The 22,449-nt window shown below is 38.8% G+C and overlaps 1 protein-coding gene across 1 annotated transcript in view; it reads right to left on the bottom strand.

Moving 5' to 3' along the window:
* The window catches only part of Spon1 (spondin 1), a 268,003-nt gene that overhangs the window by 176,271 nt on the left and 69,283 nt on the right, over positions 1–22,449 (bottom strand). Inside the window, exon 3 of the mRNA XM_048788393.1 lies at positions 20,059–20,192. Within this exon, the coding sequence (XP_048644350.1) occupies positions 20,059–20,192 (134 nt within the window). The remainder of the gene's footprint in view (positions 1–20,058; positions 20,193–22,449) is intronic.

The following is a 22,449-nucleotide window of genomic DNA, read 5'->3' as shown; positions in this document are numbered from 1 at the left end:
CCAACTAGAAATATTATACCCAGCAAGACTATCCTTCAGAAATGAAGAAATATAAGTCCTTCTGAGACAAGCAAAACTGAGGGAATTCATGACCAGACTAGCCTTACAAAAGATGCTTAGGGGAACATTACATCCAAAAGTGAAAGAAAGATAACTATCACCATGAAATCATGTGAAAGTATAAATCCCACTAGAAGAGTAGACACATGAAAGAGTAAAGAAAGAATCAAACATCAACACAGTAAACCATCAAACCATAAAGATAAACAAGAGAACAAGAAAAGAATATCCAAAACAAGTAGTAGAAAATCAATAAAATGAAAGGAGTACTTTACTTATCAATAATAACCATGAATGTAAACAGAATAAATTCTCCAATTAAAAGATATAGACTATCTGAACTGAGGAAAAAGACCAATAATATGCTGCCTCTAAGAAACTCACCTCTCCAGTTAAAACATACAGAGAAAAAGTGAAAGGATGGAAAACAATAATCCAAGCAAATGAAACCTTTAAAGCAAGCAGGAGTAGCTAGACTTGTATCTGACAAAATAGACATTAAGACAAAATTTAGGAGACAAAATAGGTTACAATAGAATGATCAAGGGATCAATTCAACAAGAAGATAAAATTATTGTATGTCTCTATGTGCTTAATATCAGAGCACACAATTTATGAAAACAAACATTATTAGACCTAAAGGGAGAGATAGGCTCCAAGATGATAATAATGAGGGATTTCAATACCCTACTTTCATCAATGGAATGATCATCCAGACCAAAAAAAGCCAACAATGACAACAAAAAAATCAGAGTTAAACTATACACTGATCAAATGGACTTAGCAGACATAATAGGACATTCCATGCAACAGCTGCAGGATACACATTCTTTTCATCAATGCATGGAACCTTCTCTAGAATAGACCATATATATTGCAAAAAATTCAAAAAGACTGAAATCATAGCTTGTATCTTTTCTGATCACCAAGAAATGAAACTAAAATCCAACAAGAAACGGGAGTTTTAGAAATTACACAAATGCTTAGAGACTGAATAATATATTTTTTCAACAAACAGTGGATTATCCAGGAAGTAAGAAAGGAAGTTTAAAAATTTCTCAAGAACAAACTTAAATAGAAACACAAGATACCAAAACTTGTGTGATGCAGCAAGATAAATGTTTATAGCAATGCCTACATAAAAAAATGAGAATTTCAGAAAACATAATGATGTATCATCAGTACTTACAAAAGCAAGAACAAACCAAGCCAAAGATCAGAACAGACATAAACTAAATAGAGACTTAAATAAACTAAATAAGCTAAAATAAACTAAAAGATCAGTGAAATAAAGAGTTGGTTCTTTGAGAAGATAAACAAAATAGACAACATTTTAGGATAACCAAGAAAAAAGAGAAGACCCAAACAAATACAGGCAAAGAGGAGATATTACAACTAGTATCAGAAATACCAAAGGTCATTTGGGGTTTTTATCAAAATCTATATGCTAACAAATTAGAAAGCCTAGAGAAGAAATGACAAATTCTATGAGGTCAGCATTACATCATTACTCTGTTTCCAAAACAAGAAAAGGATACAACAAAATTCTGAACACACATGACCTACCCAAACTGAACCACAAGGACATTAAAAAAAAAATAGAACAATAGTAAGTAAAGAGATTGAATCAGTAATATGTGTCCAGACAAAGAAAGCCAGGACGGGTCAATTTTACCAAACTTTTAAAGGAAAACTAATGCCAATTCTTCCTAAATTATTTCAAAAAACTGAAAGGGAGAAAACCACAAAGAAGAACAAAATCATGTCACGTGCAGGAAAATGGATGGAACTGGAGATCATCGTCATGATGTTAAGCTCAATAAGCCAGACTCAGAAAGGCAAATACAGTGTGTTTTCTCTCCTATGTGGAATTTAGGGGGAAAGAGATGACATGAAAGTAGAAGAGAAACTATTAGAGAAGAGGAAGGGGATTGGAGGAGGGTGAAGGGGAGGTTAATGGTAGATCATGGCTCTGTGTGGGAATGACCAAAGTATGTTACATGCATGTATGAACATGCCACAATGAAATCCATTATTCTGTATAATTAATATGTGCTAATAAGAAAGAAAGGCCACCCCAACCCTTCTGAACTCGCTCTGTGAGATCAGCATTATATCATTATCCTGTTTCCAAAACAAAAAAGGATACAACAGCAAAAAAATAAATTAGAAAGAAAATTATAGAACAATATCCTTGATGAACACAGATGCAAAATTCTCAATAAAATACTCATAAATAGAATTCAACAGCACAGTAAAAATATCATGATCAAGTTGGTTTCATCCCAGGATTGCAAGGATGGTTCAACATATGCAAATCAACAAATAATACATCACATCAACAGAATGAAGGGTAAAAAATCATATAATTATCTCAATACATGCTGAAAAACCATTTGATGAAATTCAGTATGTCTGTCTTCATAATAAAAGCTCTGAATAAATTAGATATGGAAAGATTATATATCAACATAATAAAGACTACTTAGGACAAACCCACAGCTAACATCATAGTGAATGAGGAAAAGCCGAAAACGTTTCCTCTAAGATCAGGAACAAGACAGCATGTTCACTCTCGTTTCTTTTACTTGAAATAGTACCAGAAGTTTAGCTAGAACAATTAGGCAAGAGAAAGAAATAAAAAGCATGCAAATAGGATGAAAGAAAATAAAACTATGCTTGTTTGAAGATGATATAATATTATTATATGATTATACATATGATTATATGATTCTATATGTATAATCATATAATATTCTATATGTATTATCTATAATATAGAAAAACCTAGATTTCACCAAAAGACTATTAGAACTGGTAAACAAATTCAGAAAAAATAGCAGTATAAAAAAATCAACAGCTTTTCTATACACCAATAATAAATTTGTCAACAAGAAATCATGAAAGCAACTTCTTTCATAAAAACTACCAAAAAAAAAAAGGAAGAAATTCCTAGGTTGGGGGGATAGCTCAATGGTAGAGCAATTGCCTAGATTATACAAGACACTGGGTTCAATGCCCAGCACTGCAAAAACAAAACAAAACAAAACCTAGTAATATACGTAATCAAGGAACTGAGAGACCCCTAAAATGAAAACTACAAAAACAACACACACACAAAATAAAAGCCCTCCCATATTTATGGATTGGAAGAATTAAGGTTGTTAAAATATCCATACTATTCAAAGTGAACTACAAACTCAGTGTATTCCCTATCAAAATACCAGTGTCATTCTTCACAGAACTAGAAAAAAAAAACAATACTAAAATTCATATGGAAGCACAAAACTACAAATTGGCCAAAGCAAACTTAAGCAAAAAGAACAAAGCTGGAGGCATCACAATGCCTGATTTCAAGACAAAGTCCAGGTAACCAAAACAGCACCCTATTGGCATAAAAATAGTCCAGTAGAATAGAGATCCCAGGAAAAAAAAAAAACAAACCATGCATCTACAGCCAACTAATTCTTAACAAAGACACCAAAAAACAAGGACAGGCTCTTCAATAAATGGTGTTGGAAGAACTGAAGTAGCTACATGGAGAAGATTGAAACTTGGCCCCTATCTCTCACCCTGTATCAAAGTCAACTAAAAATCGATCAAAAACCTAAAGGTAAGACCAGAAGCTACTAAAGGAAAACATAGGGGAAGCACTTCAAGACATGAAAGTGCCCTAAGACATTGGGACAGGCAATGATTTTCTAGATAGAATTCAAAAAGTACAGAAAACCAAAGCAAAAAATGACAAATGAAATTGCATCATATTGAAAAGCTTCTGCACAGTAAAAGAAACCACCAACAGGCTGAAGAGATAATCTACAGAAAGGAACAAAATATTCGCTAACTATTTATCTGACTGAGGGTTAATATCCAGAAAACATAAGGAACTCAAAAAACCGAGCACACAAAACCTAGTATTCCAATTAAAAAAGGGCAAGTGATCTCAAAAGAAGATCTTCTTCTCTAAAGAAGTGTCTACAAATGGCCAACAAAGATAGGCAAAAATGCTCAATATCATTAGCTACTAGGGAAATGCAAATCTAAACTAGAGTGAGATACCATCTCGCCCCAATTAGAATCGCTATTACAAAATAGAGAAAATGCTGATGAGGATATGAAGAAAGAGGTCTGCATGCATACACTGTAGGTGGGAATGTAAATTAGTTCAGCAAGTAGGGAGAACAGTATGGAGATTCCTCTAAAAACAAAAAACAGATCTATCATATGATACAGCTATCTTGCTTCTGGTTATGTATGTACAAGAAATGAAATCAGCATAGCACAGAGATGCCTGTATGCTCCTATTTATAGCAGCACTCTTCACATAGGTGTGGTATTTGTACACAATGGGATATTATTCTGTCTTAAAGAATGAAATTTTATCAGTTTCAGAAAATGGACGGAACTGGAGGGCATTATGAGAACTGAAATAAGTCAAACACAGAAAGATCCGTACTTCATGTTCTTTCTTATATATGGAAGTTCAATTGACTAGTGGTCACTAGAAGTTGGGGAAGTATGTATGTGGTATAAAAAGAGAGGCTGGATTTGATCAATGCATGCTATAAGCTTATATGGAAATATCATATTAAACCACATTAATAGGTACAGTTTATAGGTATTGATTAAAAATAGACAAATTTTCTTATCGTGTGTGTGTGGGGGGGGGGTGAGTGTGTGTGTGTTGCTGGGGATCAAACCCAGGGCCTCGTGCCTGCTAGGTAAGCACACACTACCACTGAGCTACATCCCAGTCCCCCAAAACAAATTTAAATGACTTGCCTGACATGAATTACTCATTGACGTGCAGAACTCCATCTCAGACCTGAGAGTTCACCTTCTTAACTAGGATGTTAAATAGCCTAGTCTAGAAGGCAGTTGGGTCTTGAATTTTGGGCAACTGGGACTTGAACAGGGGCATTCTTTGGGGGGAAGAAAATGAGACCCTGAGGTTAGGTAGGGAGTCTGATGTCCACCAAGGTTGAGACAGGTGAGGAGCTGAGAGCAGGGAACCCCTAAGATGGGCTTGAGTTTGTGAACCCCGAGAGCAGCAAAACCTATACCCTACGTATGGGGATCCTCTGGGGAGTTTGGTGGCACTCCTTTAGTTTTCACCCACATCTGAATGGCCACTGTCATTTGGCCTCAGCTGTAATATGGGTGTTATGGGATGACCTGAAGTCATGCTAAAGCTTGGAGGAAAAGTGGAGACAGAGCTCATCCAGGGGAGAGATTCAGAGTGCAGACCCAGGGGATCAAACCCCTGGTAGCAACAGCCTGTGGTTTGGGGTTTACATTTTAAGTCCCTAAGAATTCCTCCTAAATTCTTGGGAAGTCAACTTTAGCAGAAGTCTGGTTTTTCTATAGTTAAGGAAGAAATGCTTCCTAACTAAAAATCTTCAAACAATCCATTTCCTAAAAAGACCCACGGGCCACCCTTTTGAGTCAGTTGTTTTTCAGAGTCCAACATATCTATTTCTGTTTAGAGCATCCACTGTGGCTTCTCGCACTGGTTGGGTGAGGTTGAGGTTGAGGTTCATGACTATCAAATTTTGATTGCAGAGCTAGGATTCAGTTTGTCCCCCCCCCCCTTTTTTTTTAAGAATGACACATAACAAGCTGTTAACTGATGAAGAAGGAAAGGTGAGTTTTCCATCTCAATGTACAAGAAACAAAATAGAAATCTAATACGTGTATTGTTGCCTAGGATGTTTCCACTACAGAGGCATTGTCAATGGATGGGACACATAAAAAGTCAAATCCAAAGCCAAATGAGACCACTGAAAGCCACACACATAAACAGGACGAGGAAAGAAAGCAGACCCTGGCAGTGGGTTTACCTAGCAACACAGCTGGTGTGCAGGAAGATTCCTCTGAGCACTGTGGACTGGAACAGCCGGCCGATCGAGTACATACTGACTCATCAGATTTCTACCCAGAGCCACAGATGTGTTTAATTTTATACACTGAGACCAATTTGCACACTGTGAGCACGCACAAAGCCAGCTGCCTGGCCGCATAAGCAGGGTAGATATGAAAGAGTGGGAGAGCTCGGCTGCTGCATCAGGGGCTCTGTTTGCTTTCACTGGTCTCCTGATTCCAGAGCTGCACATCAGCTCTGCAGCATACATCTGGGGTTGTGGCCCGGTCACCCGTCCTTTATCACTCCCCAATTTCCCTTGCACTCTGGGAGGCTTCTCTGGGTAGCTGGGGATGTTGATCAGAGTCTGGGTGTAATGACCACAAAACAGCCTCTGACTTAAAGAACAAAACACAAAAAACATGCAAACTGGACTTTGGTCCATGTAGGAGATGATAGCTAACTGATCTGCCCCCACAAACTGCAATTAGAGCAATTCTGATGTCAATGTTAATCATGACAATTTATGTTTTGAAAAGAAACCAAATGATGAATATCATGATTATTTCTGTTTCTGCTTCCCCTTCTCTTTCTCCTCAAAAACTGGCAATAGCACTAAAGTCAAATTAAACATCTGTTTGAAAAATAAGCTGGAGCTCTGATGACAGCTGCCCCAGACTTACAAATGCACCCCAGCTGTCAAACTCTAAATTAACAATGATTTTCATTTATGAATAGCACAGAACTAAGACATAAAGGAGCTTTTTCTCCTCTGTTTTCCCAGCTTCCAGGAGCTGTTAAATGTGAACTGTTAGAGAAATGCCCAAGAAAAAAAAAATGGAGCTGAAATCAACCCACAATAATTAATCATGGAGGGAGTAGGGAACATTTTTGTTATGTAATCTCATTTCTTCACTGGCTTGAGGTTGGGTATTCTCTGTGGCAATCAGGCTTGTAGAGATGCAAATAATTTAGGGACAATTCTTTGATTAGTGGTTGAGAATGAATAGTGATGGGATGGAGGAAAGGCGTTTTCTACAGCATCAAGGATCTCTGCTCATCTGCGAGCATCATTTGCATCTTACTGAGCTTCAGCCCTTGCTTCTTCCAGGGGAAGTAAGGAATGCTATATTACTGTTACACTGTCGTCACATATGGGTGTAAAAGATCTAATCAAGACATCTTGGTGACAGGATGAAATATGTCATGCTGTTTCACACTTACTTCATGACCATGAAAGACCAAATACAGTTACACTCTGCATAATGACAGTTTGGTTAATGACAAGTCCCATGCATGACAGTGGTCCCATAAAAATATATCACCTAGTGATGTCATGGCTATATTAGTTTGTGTAACTACACTGTAGGATGTTCACACAGGCCCAAATTTCCTAATAATGCAGTTCTCCAAACATATCCCCATTGTTAAGCCATGCAGGATTGTAGGTGTAGAACAATCTCTGTGTCCTTTTCTACTCTTAGAGTCATTATTGTCCTTGCTAGGGAAGGGTTGAGACTCAGGAGTGGAGGGAAAGGGAGAGAAAAGGGAAATTGCATGGAAATGGAAGGAGACCCTCAGGGTTATACAAAAGTACATACAAGAGGAAGTGAGGGGAAAGGGAAAAATAATACAAGGGGGAGAAATGAATGACAGTAGAGGGGGTAGAGAGAGAAGAGGGGAAGGGAGGGGAGGGGAGGGGGGATAGTAGAGGATAGGAAAGGCAGCAGAACACAACAGACACTAGTATGGCAATATGTAAATCAATGGATGTGTAACTGATGTGATTCTGCAATCTGTATATGGGGTAAAAATGGGAGTTCATAACCCACTTGAATCAAAGTGTGAAATATGATATGTCAAGAACTATGTAATGTTTTGAACAACCAACAATAAAAAATTAAAAAAAATTACATATAAGAGGTTGTGAGGGGAATGGGGGGGAAAACAAGGAGAGAAATGAATTGTAGTAGATGGGGTAGAGAGAGAAGATGGGAGGGGAGGGGAGGGGGGATAATAGAGGATAGGAAAGGTAGCAGAATACAGCAGTCACTAATATGGCATCATGTAAAAATGTGGATGTGTAACCGATGTGATTCTGCAATCTGTATGCGGGGTAAAAATGGGAGTTCATAACCCACTTGAATCTAATGTATGAAATATGATATGTCAAGAGCTTTGTAATGTTTTGAACAACCAATTAAAAAAAACATGCTGACTATGTTTATTATCCGGTTAAAAAAAATATAGGATATAGTTACGATATTTGGTGCTTTTTCATTGGTGCCCAATGTTCCTATTTTTATCCTTTGATTATCTCATGTCAAAATGTTCACAGAGATAAACAAATTGTGGTATATCCATAGCTATAGGAATATCCATAGGATGGAATACTATATAGTTATTTAAATGAATAAAATATAGTTGGCCCTTTGTGGGTTCTACTTCCACAGATTTAATCAACTGCATATCAAAAGACTTGAAAAAACTGTGTCTATATCAAGCCCACATAAACTTTGGTTCCTTGTCATTTTCCCTGAAAATACAGTATAACAACTATTTACATAGAATTTACATTGTGTTGGGCATTACAAGTTGATTTAAAGTATACAGGAGAAGGCACATAGGTTAAATGCAGGTAATACAACATACTATTTTATGTAGAAGATGGAGCATCCTCAAATTTTGGCATCTGTGAGGGGTCCTGGAAATAAGCCCCCATGGATACTTGAGAGACAACTGTTCTGATACATGTTACAGCATGAATGAACCTCAAAAATCATTATGCTAAATTTATAAAGCCAGACAGAAAAGGTCTCATATGATTCCATTTATATAAAAAATTGGGACTAGGCAACTCCATAGACAGAGGATGCAGCTTGGCGGTTGCTGTAGGCTGATGGAAGAAGAGAACAGGGGAAATCTGCTCTGGGAGTCATGGGCTTTACTTTGGGGTGAAGGACATATTTAAGAATTAGGTAAATTGTGAAATACTAAATGCTACTGAAATGATCACTTTAAAATGGTTTATTTTATATCATGTGAATTTAACCTCAATTTAAAAATATATTTACAGGGTCAAAACATGCAGAGAATATTTTGGCAACCCTGCTCCATCCAGGGAAGAGAATTGGACCTGATTTTGCTGCCACAGAGTGGGGTCCTTGTGCACAACTGGGGTGGGCCATAGGCTTTTGCATGCTCCTCAAGTTGCAGTCACCCCCTGGGTCTGCATCATGTTGGCACCATCCACAGACTGGGGCTTCAGTTTTTCCACCTGAGCTTCCGTTTGCTGCTGTGCCTGGAGTTCTGTCTAGCGCCTGCTCCTTGGCAGCTGGTACTTCTTGTTTAATCCTTGCCAGTTTCCTCCCAGGGGCTGGATCCTGCACCTGGGATCTCAGCTGCTGAATGAAACTCTGCTGTCATTGGGTTGTTCCCCTGGACATGTGCCACAGCTGGCCTTCCAGGAACCCCTAGCATCTGGATTCCACCTGTTTGATGATAGGTCCTGGGGCATCTGTGTCTCCTGAAGCAAACATGTTGCCTTTTAGCCACGGCATTGGTCTTTCCAAATGCTCCCAAGAGTCAGCCAGTTTGCTGGACCAGGCTTTCCCACCCCTTGTCTGTAGGTTCCTGGCTTCTTTGCTGGTTAGTGTGGCTAAGATTCTAGCCTGCCTCAAGTGAAGCCCCTTGACTTACTACAAAGGAGGCTCTGGTTCTTCTTGCTACCTAATGCCAGAAACATTGTGGTGTGTCACTCCAATCACAGATCCTCCTAACCTGCCATTTTTCTCTAAGTCACACTGTCACCCCATATTGGTTCTCTGTGTTGTTCTTCTCTTAGATAAAAAGAATCGGTGAGCCCTGTGAAGTTGTGAGCACTAGCTAATCCTCTTTAATACTCACCCTCTCTTCCTACTAATAAGTCTTTCTTTGGCCAGGTCCCAGGGCTCATTTTCCTTTTTCTAAATGGCATTTAATTTCCTCACTTAGGGAACAACATCTTCCCCAATAGGCAATCCAGGGACCCCTGATTTATAGGAGGGACTCTGCTCTACTCCTACAGACCAACTGAGGAAGAAAGTGAGGGGGGAGGGGAGGGGAGTCAGTCTCTGTCAGTGTAATTTGTTGATGATTAGTTCAACAACAGGGGCTCCGGTGGAAGTGGGCTTAAGTCCCAGCTCCATTACTCAATTACTTAACTGCCTTATTGACCTGAATATAAACTCTCTAAACCTTCATTTTCTCCTCAACAAAATGAGAATGATATAGTAAAGATCCTGTGGGGCTTTTATAAGGATTCAGACCAGCCATGCAATGCATCTAGCTTAGACATAAATATAAGCTACTTATGCTATTATTTGATTAATCAATATATTGGGCATTGACTTAATCCGTTAGGGCAGGGGCTAGGGATGTGGCTCAGCAGTATTGCACTTGCTTAGCATGCACAAGACCCTGGGTTCAGTGCCTAACACTACTAAAAAAAAAAAAAATCTGTTAGAGATGTTGTAACAAAATACCATAAACTACATGACTCAGAAACAACAGAAATTTAATTCTCCTGGTTCTGGAGGCCAGAAGTCCAGGATCAGGGCAACAGCAGAGTCAGTGTCTAGTCAGTGTCTAGTTTACAGATGGTTGTCTTCTCATAACCTTCCGTGGTAGAGAGCAGAGTGAGCAGGCTCTCATCTCCAATTCTGAAAGCACCAACCCTATTCATGAAGCTCCACCCTCATTATCTAATTACCCTCCCAAAGGCTCATCCCCTAACACCCACATTAGAAATAAGATTTAACATAGGGATTGAGGCAGGAGGCACTCTATGCACCTCTTCACATCCTCTCAGTCCAACTCTGATGTCTACCATTATTGCAGTGAATAGCTCTGCCCACTGTAATTGCATAATGTGTACCTTGCCCACCTTCTATACCTCTTGCTTCATGTCCCAGATCTTTTCTGCTACTGTAGCAAGTATTGAGAATCTGCCTAACACAAGTATGCAACTCAGAAGAGTTCATGCTTATAGAGCCATCCACCCTGGTTCCATGGAGGAAGGAGGGCACTGGGTAGTGGCTTCCTCCCTTTGCCCTGGGTATATTGTTTTGATACACACATTACAAAACTTCCTCAAAGGCCCCAGTGGGATCAAGCACCAGTTGCCTGCAATGATGGCCAAGTCCATAACACTTAACTAAATTGCTTCCCCTCCCTCACACGGGCTCCCAAAAATGGCTTCCCAAATTAATTCCCTTTGACAAGCTTTATATTTCAGCTGGATTTTAGGAACAACCTAGGCCAAAAATCAATAATTGCTAAATCCCTAGCACTTGAGTATGCATTTGAGCAGAGACCAGTAAATTTTTTTTCTACAAAGAGCCAGATGAGAAATATTTTAGGTTTTGTAGGCCACATGGTCTCTGCTGCAGCGTTTCAACTCTGTTGCTGTATTGTGAAAATCAAATCCCTAAACAATATGTAAATAAAGGAATGTGGCCATGTTCCAATAGAGGTTTATTTATAAAATGAAACAAAAAACGAAAACAAAACAAACAAACAAAAAAAACAAAGCAGTAAGCTGAATTTGGCCCATGGACTGTGGTTTACCAATCCCTACTTTCGGGCCACAAAGAGGGGTGAAATTGATCAGAGTCCTGTGTGGGCAAGAATTCCTAGAAATGAGTCTGTAAAGGAGGACAGGGGGTGGTTCTCAGTGGTACAGTGCTTGCCTAGCATGTGCAAGGCCTGGGTTCCATCCCAGCACTGCAAAAAAGAATAAAAGAAAAAAAAAAGCATTTGGAGTAAGTCTTGAAGAACATTGAGCATCATGCTGAGGATTTCTGACTTGTTTCTTTAGCCACAGGAAACACTGAATGGGTTCTCAGATCTTATAGTGGCTGCAGCCAGGAATAGGTTATTTCACTGGCAAGAAATACATTGTTTCTTAACATTTTATGGAACCCAGTTCTGCCAGACGGCTGCTTCCTCACTCTGCAGCACCTGAGAGATGCTTGCATTACTGATTTCCTACCCTGGATTGTGTCAACAGGGCCAAAGTCCCTTATCTGGTATCCTTGAGGTCAGAGGTGTTTTGGAATTCAGAATACTTGGGGATTTCAGAAAGAACATATAATGCATTTTATATAATATAAATAAAATAATAATATTATTATATAATATATAATAATAAAATAATAATAATATAATTATATATATATATATATATATATATAAAATTAGCACCTGCTGAGGACCTGGCAGAATTTCACACTCAAACACATTAATATTTACACTAAAAGACTATATAGCAAGTCAAGTCTGTTCTGGGCAGGTTTTGTCCCTAAAGAAGTAATGAAAAATCTTTTGGATTTGAGAACTGCAGATGAAGGTCTCTGAACCTGATATGGTTTATTTGTTTGTTACCCCTAGATGGTGATAACCTCAAAGACAGCCTCTGAGTCTTCAGTGCCTGTATACAGGAGGCACGCAGCATGTTATTAAAGAAATGAGCAGAGAAGAAAGGGAGGGGTGCTGTGGAGGCCATTTGGGGACTCTGCTGCAGGACATGGGGTGGGGGCTTACATGTTCTCACCAGGACTTGAACTTCATCTTAAGGTGATGGAGGGTCTGTTGGAGTTTGTTAGGCAGGTGATGTGACTCAGCTGCCAAGGAAAACAGCAAGTCTTAACTAGAATGAGAGGGACCAGCAGGCAGGAGCTAGTGTGATAGATTAGGAGGTTCTTGCAAGGGAAAGGTGAGAAGTGTCTAGGAACAAGCAACCCAGTGCAAAGCAAGTGACAGCAGAGACCTTTACAAGCGCCATGGCCAATACCTGGCTGCTAATGAAACAGGGAGACAAGGCATCAGGGTGCAACCAAATCCTGGCACCAGTCTGAGATGGCAGAGTGCGGTATTAAGATCACAGGCTCTGGAGCATAGAAGGTTCTGTTTGAAACCCATATCTGTCATCTACTCTGACCTTGGGCAAATTACTTAACCTCTCTGTGCGTCAGCTTCCTCTTTAGCATCTATATCACAAGGTCGCTAAAAGGATGAAATAAGTATTTGTAACACACAAATACATTGGAGGACCGCTTGGCTATTATTGCTGTGGTAACCAGTTCACTGTTTCATAAAGTTGAATTTCCCAACTGGTTCACCAAATTACTGTGTCCTCGGGAGAAGAATAATCCTTCCAGGAAGTAAATCTACCCAGAGATAATAAATTCATGAAAAGAGAGGATCACTTCAGGAGACAAAACGTGTCAGATTTAATGGAACAGGACTTCTGGTGGGAGCCTGTAAACATCTACTTTACTCACAGGGGCTTTTTCTTTTCATCAGTTGCTATTTTGCTGTAACGGGCTGCAAGAGTATTGCAGTGTTATAGAACACTATGGGAACCTTACACCCCAGGCCATTCATTTGTAGGGAGAAGCCTTTAAAGAAGGCTGCCTGGAAAGCTTGCAATTTAGAAATGTTCAAGTCCTTTGCATCCAAATGGAAAATGGAAATGATGTCAGGTTTGCCAAAAGGAAAACGGTAATCACTGTGTGCTGGCCTTCCAGCCCTCTTGGACAGAGAGACGCAACCCACCAAGTGGGTTGAACAGCTGCCATCCACAGACAGTAGGCAGGCTGCAGCTTACTCTCTACCCAAGCATTGCAACACCAAGGTGCTTCTTGCAAGCGAGGGCCCTGTGACAAAGCTGGTGTCTCTTCTTTAATCTGTTCTGAACTTCCTTGCCAGATTGAAACATCCTTATTAACTTGTTAGTGAAACTTCCTCAGAGTACATCAGTCCACTGTTTAACAACCACTGATGGTTCCCTGGCTGTCCTTGAATCCAGTTCAATGTCTTTGTGTTGACATTGGAGGACCTCTATGATTTAGCAATGAATTTTGGCATCCAGAGACCCTCTAATCTCTGCTCGCTATCTGCCAGGGCTGCCACATTCACACTCACCTTCAGGTTCTCACTTCAGTTTTCACTCTGTCCATTCCCTTCTCCTGGAATTACCTCTTCCCTTCCATCCATTAAGCCAAACTCTAACACTGCCTTTAAGATAGAAATGCTAATGCTCCCAAGCAGCTTGGATTATTCCACTCCTCACTCATCTCCTCTCTAAATTCTAACCAGGCTTAATTTGTCCCTTGTTCATGTCTGTCTTGGGTTTGCTCATTTTTGCATACAAATTTTTATTTATAACATGACCAGAATGAAAGTGTCTTCAAAGTTGGGATCATCATTTATACTTTGAGTCTTTCTCAGTGCCTGGTATATATTTTTGGCCCATGGTAGGTATACATGGAATACTGATGGGTAGGTTTCTCAAATACTGCCTTCAACACGAAAAAGAAGGAAACTTTCTTAGCTAGATAAAGGGTCCCCTTCAACCTTATTAAAGGCGTCAATTTTAAACCTACACTACTACATATTTTACTTAAAAGTGAAATACAATGTACTCCCATTCAACATACTACAGCAATGCAGCCACATCAATGTTTATAGTCGCTCGACTCCCAATAGCTAAACTAGGGAACCAACCTAGATGCCCTCCAATAGATGAATGGATAAAGAAAATGTGGTGTGTGTATACACACACACACACACACACACAATGGAGTATTACTCAGTCTTAAAGATGAGTGAAATTATAGAATTTTCCAGTAAATGGATGGAGCTGGAGAATATCATGCTAAGCGAAATAAGCCAATACCCCAAAACCAAAGGCTGAAGGTTTTCTCGGATATGCGAATACTAATTCACAATAAGAAAGGGGGGGGGCAGCTAGGAAAGAATAGAGCTACTTTAGATTAGGTAGAGGGGTGTGAAAGGAGGGGAGGAGGTATGTGAGTAGGAAGACTAGTAGAATGAATCAGACATTGTTACCCTATGTACATATATAACTATACATCTGGTGGGATTCTATATCATGTACATCCAGAAGAAAGAGAAATTGTACTCCATCTATGTATAATGTATCAAAGTGCATTCCACTGTCATGTATAACTAATGAGAACAAATAAAAAAGAATAAGCCTGAATACCATTTTCTAATTTTATAATACCTCTAACATATTAGAGGTGCAAGATAACAAACTAAAAGGTGAGAAAGAAACACAAAATATATGTATGCACTTTTAGATATGATTGTTTACATTTACAATCCCCAAAGCATGAAAGAACAAGCTATGAGAACTATCCCAGGGGATTCAGCATTGTCTGGATCAAAATGTCATGGACAAAAGTCAATGGCTTTCTTAAACACAAACCATCAGTGTTTAGAAAGCATAAGAGAAAAAAAGATCCCATTCATGAAAGCAACAAGACTGTAAATCAACCACGGGGCAGGGGTGGGGGAAGCCTCATGAGAATGAACAGTCTAAATGAAAAAAAATCATAAAATTTTATGAAGCACATGAAAGACCTGAGGGAAAAAAAAAAAAAAGGAGGTATGTCACGTTATTGACTGGAAAACCATAAGCTAGAAATGCCAACTTTTCCTCCAACTATTGATTCAGTGCAATTCATTTAAAATTCCAATATAAGGTCTTATTGAACATAATAGACTTATTCTATGATTAACCCGGAATTATGAGTCTTCTTGAGTGACCATGAACATTTTGAACTAAAAGATTAATGAGAGCTGACTTGTTATCAAAACAACATTTTGCTGTAAAATGGTGTAGGTTTCATAGAAGAAGAGATTTGAAAAAGACCAATAGAACTGAACAGAGTTGTATAAAAATTTTGTTTTTGATAGTGTAGTATTTCAAAGCATTGGAGAAAGGATATATTCTCTGATAAATGGATGGGACAATTATCCATTTTGGATCAAGATGGATTTAGATTTCCCATTTGTGGTGTTGTTTGGGGTTTGCTCCTCCAGACATCACACTCCACACCTTGGTCTTTGCCTGAGTGGATACTCTCTATGGACTGGGTCAATGTGCTCCATGATCCTCATGGTTGGGGCCAGGCCAAAGGGGAGAACCCACAGCAAGCAGAGAAAGGGGGTGGGATTGGGACCTCAGTGTGGTTGCCTCATATTAGCTGTTTCCCTAAATCAAAGATCTCCGCTCATGGCTCCTATGGTCTTCGCCCTGTTCCCTGCATCCCCTCCCCATTCCCCTTCAGGCCTGGTTGGTATGGGCCTCCATCACTACCCTTTTGTCCACACCATTGTAAATAGACCCTTTCTCAGCTTTCCTTTGGCACCTCATTTGGAACATGCCATCCATTTCCTATTGTGGTAGATACCAATCATTCACAAAATTAAATGCCAGGAAGATTGAAGACCTAAATTTATTTGAAAAATCTATACAAATATTTTAAATTTGGGAGTATATAACCTTGAGTGTAGAAGAATTTTTGACCAAGATTAAAAAAAAATCAAATCCATAGGGAAAACATGGATACCATTGGTCAAATCAAAACTTAAGTTTTTGGATGATTAGACAACTATGAGCTAAATTAAAAGGGAGGTGAAGAGAAATATTTGAAGTTTATAATAAAAGGTTTGTTATTATCTGAGCTATATAGAAATAAATTTAAAATAAAATGTTTTAATTAAAATTATGTATTATAAACAACTTATATATAAAATGTTTTATAAATACTTTAAAATTTTATATTTTTATAATATGAAAATAAAATATACAAAATCAATTTTTAAAAGACACATTATTAGAAAAATGAACAAGAATGTGAATGGGCCATTCACAGAAGGAGTACTACAATATGAAAAAATTCCTAATATACAAGTAATAGGGAAAATGTAAATGAACACAAGATAATCATTTTGGCAACATCTTAAAGATTGATAATGTTGAGGGCTATTGAGTCAGCAAGGAACAAAGTCTCTTGTTTCACAGGGAGAGAATTTAAGTTGGCAAGCCTTTTGGAACAAAATCTGATAGAGTCTACTGAAATGATAAATGTTCATCCTCTATGATTCATTTTTGGCATCTACTGTGGACAAAAGTTTGCATATTTGTCCAACAAGGCAGCTTATGGAAGATGTTCATCATAACTTTATTTGTAATAATAAAAAACTAGAAACAATCTATTTATGAACTATGTAATAATTAACACATTTGTACCAGAGGTTATAGGTAACTGTTGTTGTTTTTTTTTTTAAAAAAAAAACCACCAACAACAACAAAAAGGTAGATCTATATGGACTGATCTGGGCATCTCTCAATCTGTTTTATTTAGGGAAAAACCATTCAAGTTCAGGACATTTGTGTACAGTGCAATACCATGTGTGAAAATTTAAATTCCCACAAAAATGAAACTGTACTTCTATGTTGACCTTTACGAATATAAATGCACAAAAGGTTTAAAGCATACACACCAAATTGGCATTTACTGTGGCTTTGTTTGGGAAACTGTGATTTATTGGGGCAGATGTCAGGGACTCTTCACTTTTCCTGTACTCTATATTTTTCTGTATTTCACTCCTTTTTGTATTGTTGGAAATTTTACATCATAACTGTATTTCTATCCTAACTATTCAATTATTATTTCTTTAATGAAGAGTTGTAGCTTATAGATATAACTTCTTCAGAAAGAAATAAAGGAAGAACAAGGAATTTAGAATTCAATAGATGTGTGACTTCAAGAAGCTGTCTAAGTCCCTGAGGCCTATCTCCTCCTTTGTAAAATATGGATATTTTGCTGTGAAGACCACACTAGCCAAAGCCTGCTAGATGTGCAGCTGAATTCCTGGCACATAGAAAGTGTTGGCTGTTTTCTTCTCTCTCTCCATCTGACCTGTGAGAACTCCAGGGCCAAGAACCCATCTTGGTGGCCTGGACATCCTGGATGGCTGGGCAAATAGTAGCTCAGTCACATCTGTCAAATGAGTGAATGAACAAGACCCATATGTTAATTGTTAATGGATCAACATATGTTCACATATGTTGGTTGTTAGTGGGTAAACAAGGCATGCCTTTCTGGATTCCACCAGAAAGATCAAATACTTCTGGTTTGTGAGAACAACAAATAAAACAAAACAAAAAACAGAGATGTGGGCCAGAAGAAATGGGCCACATCTCATTGCACAGACCTGACAATTTCAAACTTTTCTTCAGAGCCCCTGGCTCGGTGGAGTGATCAGTCTAACAAGGGATAGAGGTTTGGGTACTAGAGAGCCAAGCTGGAAATCCAGTTTCAGGCTGAGACACAAAATATATTTTATATAACAAGGACAACAGAACTCTAGCCCCTGGGTCTGCCTCAGTTGACCTACAACAATCAAGAACCAATCAATGACTGCCAACTTCTCTATTTTTGCCCTCATCACTTACCCCAGTTTGAACTCAGGACCAACCAGAGGAAGCCAGATTCACCCTCCTTGCTCATCACATAAGATGCTCTTCTTCTAGTTAGTCTGCTCCAGCTTCCCAGGGCCACCCAACTCCCAACGGAGCAGACTGAAGCCTTCCTTTCTTTTACACTACATGGCTTCCTCACTCTTCTGCCTGCCTTTGAGTATCTGCCAAATGCCAGTTATGGCAGCTGGTGTCTTTGCTATACATTATATCAAGCTCTGAACCAGCCTCTATACTCATTTCAGTGTTTTTTTTATTCATCTCCCCTACAGTGCCTTCTCCCACATTTCAATAAGATACATGTCAATAATGTGGCTTGTAGATAAGATTGATTTAAGAAATTCTATTGCTAATTTAAAAAATTGATGTAGGTTAATGTCAAGAACCAAACTTCTCAATGAATCTGAGGAAGGATGCTCAACTTGCATTAAACTAAGAAAGAAACAAATAATGTCCAGATGGATGGCAGTCAAGGGAGGCCAGACAAGACAGGGCTGAGTTTGGGCTATGGTGAAATGCTTCCAGAGACCTCTGTTTTTTTTTTTTTTTTTTTCTATAAGCTAGACTCAGTCTGCAAACTGCAGTGTCTGGACTGCCTGGGAAGGAGACTTTCTTATCAGCATCTCTTCAGGGATGGGCTGGATTAACCACAGTGGGAAGCCTGTTGAAATGTCCACATTAGGCAAATGAACCAAATACATAAAAAAGATGTTAGGGGATTTAAAGAAGAGGAAGATGGTTGGGAAGCTTCCAGCCTCCACCTCCATGAAAAAAATGACTTCTCGGATGCTAGGATTGGAACCCTGCCATCTACTCATGAATATTTGCCTGCTTGAAATCCTAAATTCACAGCATCATTCCATATAGCCTTTAAAATCTATTTAAAATAGATTGTGGCTGTTTCTCAATATAGTGAATGCTAACCAATGTCAACACACACACACACACACACACACACACCCCACATGTAAGAAATTCATATAAGGTCAAATAAGTTTGGGATATGGTGGGTGAAACCAAGTTAAGCAGATATTTTTGGGGCAGGGTGGGGCAAGACTTTGAAAAACTTTTCATATGCTAAGACATGTTATGAATGTGCAATAAGGGGATCCAGTATTCAGCATTTGATAAACTTATTGGACAGCAGAAATTATTTTCCCCCTCATCTATTTATATCTCCTAGAGTATTCTTTTGTGGCACACAATTTTGGAGACACTGGTTTGGGACAATGCTACCTTTCAGAATAAAGTGATGTGGGCTGGTCAATACCTCTTATCACCTAATGTAACTCACCAAGAGGAGGATTAGGAGGCCAGAAGGGAGGTGGCAGTAGAGGGGAATTTTGATGGATAAGAAAGAAGATAATACAAAGTGGAGCTGGGGGCTAAAGGAGGTTAACCTAAGCACAATTTAAGGATTCTAGTTGTTATGATTTCTAAAAAAAAGAAAAAGTGCTAATTCCACATGGAGAAATCAAAGATTATCTTCACCTGGGTGGTTATTTTTCCTAACCAACCCTAAGTAGCATTACACCTCTAGCAAGATAGAGAATGGCCAGGAGAATCATCCTATTGGATAAAATAGGATGAAAACAGATTCAGGCAAATGGATCATTATGTATCACTTCACCAATGATGGCCTAGGCTGCCATTTTGGTATGGAGATACGAGAAGGTGGAGAGATGATGCACCTTGCCCAATGCCCTAGTAAAGCAACATCTCTTTCTGAAAACACACCAGTAAGCCTGGAGAGACCGAGGAAAGGAGTATGGAGTACCATAAGGAGTCTGTGTTTACTTACTTTAGAATCACACAGCCTGTTCCTGCTGGTGGTGCTATCCAAAACACCTGGATTCGTGTCCTCCTCCGTGGGGTGCTTTCGGTGACTGCAACTGGGCAGTTACTCATAAATTGGGTTTCTTCTTCATCTATGATCTACAAAAAACCATTGGAAAATAAACATATTAAAACACATTATTACTTAGGCTGGACTCCTTAGTTTCCATAGTGATACCTCCATAATTTATTTATTTTATTTTTATTGTGAATTGGGGATTGAACTCAGGTGCACTTGACTGTGGTAAGCCATTCTTATAGACCGTGGCCGCCATTAGAAGATGGCGCCGGCTTCCACTGTGGCCTGTGATAAACAACTCCTTTTATGGAGAGTTGGCGCGCAATCCCTTACCACCCTATGAGATCCACGTGGCAGCTTGGGATTGGGATGTGGGGGGCTTTATTAAGCTGTGCTTGGGTGTGTTCGGGCGGTGGGCGCTAGAAGATGATACATGACTCAAGGCCTGAATAAACTGCTGAAAGAAGAATCCTGTGTCGTGTTTTCCCTTGCCGGCGAGGGGTCGCGACACTTGACCACTGAGCCACATACCCCGCCCTATTTTGTATTTTATTTAGAGACAGGGTCTCACTAAGTTGCTTAGTGCCTTGCTTTTGCTAAGGCTGGTTTTGAACTTGCCATCCTCCTGCTCAGCCTCCTGAGCCACTAGGATTACAGGTGTGTGCCATGCACTCAGCCCATAATTTATTTTGAAACCTGTCATTTTGTGTTATCCCACCACCAGAATAGTGCCTAGCACAGAGTCCCAGTCAATGCTTACTGAATTAACACCAAGCCAAGCACAGGCACATCTAAACTCTCAGAGACCAGACCTTGTGTAAGCACTTTGAGGAACTGACCACTAGGTGATGATCTTGCTTGTTTCACTAGAGAACCCATGTCCCACTCAGAGAAGGAACAGGAAGAAATAATCCAAATAAAACACTATATAGTTGTTCTTTGTTATTCAGCTATAGTTTTGCCACTTAAAATATTAAAAGAAAAATAACTTTTTGGAGGAAATACAGCAAAATACATACTCTCCCAGATTCAAAGTTGTTCAAAGTTGTGTAGTTTCTACTTTATTTATACGTTCCGTGTATAATCATCCTTCTCCCAAATGTATCATCACGATTTCCTAGGATACTACAAATACGACCATAGCCTTTCTCATTTCTTCAGGCTGTTTCAACTCTTCTGCCTGCTTGCAGTTGGGTCTCCCTGGTACTTGCCCACCCCTCTAATATATAATGGTTTAGTATATACTGATCTTTGGGGGGAAGCCGCCTACATCCAATTGGTTTCAAGTGCCAGCTTTAATTGGTTGGTTGAAGCTATGTCATGAATACTGTTAATAGCATTAATAGATGTCATTTATTGTGTGTTTAGCATGTGTTGGGCACTAAGTTAAGTGCTTTATCTGAATTACACATTTAATTTTAAAATATGATCTGGAAAGATTATTGTACATTGTACATTGGTGTTGTATTTATTCTGTTTTTAAAAATTCCTTTTCTTTATAAGATAGTCAGCAATAGAATTAAGTCACTTGAACTCCTTAATTCATTATATAATTTCATTCCTGGACAAAGAAAGGCAATCTTTCATTATAGTCTTATGCTAATTTCATTTCCCTCCTCTATTTAGTACCTACTTCTAAGTATTGAATTAATGTCATTCTGAGTGTTTCTCTGTGCATGGATATGCACACTTGAAATTATAGAGTTCTTTGTTTTAATGTTTCTTTCACTCGGCTTTGTGTTTGAGCTGTGTCAGTGTTACTATATGTGAATATAATCCGTTGCTTCCAAATGCTGCCTACTGTCCCTTACTATGCATACAACACATTTTGCCAATTCATTCTCCTAGTGAGGGGCACTTCTCTGACTTCTAGCTCTTTGCCTCCACAAATTGCTGCATTGGAAAATCTCATGCTGTTGTACCTGTGATCCTGGTTTTTCAACAATAGAAAACGTGAGATGGGATTGCTGAGTTGTTAAATTATGGGCATCGTTATATTAATTTAACCAGGTACTAACAGATTGTTCCGCAGAATGGTTATTCCTAACTTTTATTTCATCAAATATGCACAAGCATTCCCAGTTTCCCTATATCCTCATCAGTACTTGTTATTACTGAACTTTCTAATGGTTTCTGGTTTCACAGTTATAATGTAACATCTTCTTGTTTTAACTCAATACTAGAAAATTTGGGCATCTTTTCATAAATGTATCAAGTTTTCCCTTCTGTGAATTACCTACTCAGAATCTTTGTCAGTACATTTCCTATCCTTTTCTTGCTGATTTTTAGTATTTTCTAATGTGAACACCTCATCATTAATAAATATCTTCTCCTATC

The sequence above is a fragment of the Marmota marmota genome, unplaced genomic scaffold, assembly GCF_001458135.2.
Source record: "Marmota marmota marmota unplaced genomic scaffold, marMar, whole genome shotgun sequence".
NCBI classification, from domain to species: domain Eukaryota; kingdom Metazoa; phylum Chordata; class Mammalia; order Rodentia; family Sciuridae; genus Marmota; species Marmota marmota.
This window is presented reverse-complemented; position numbering and strand designations above follow the sequence as displayed.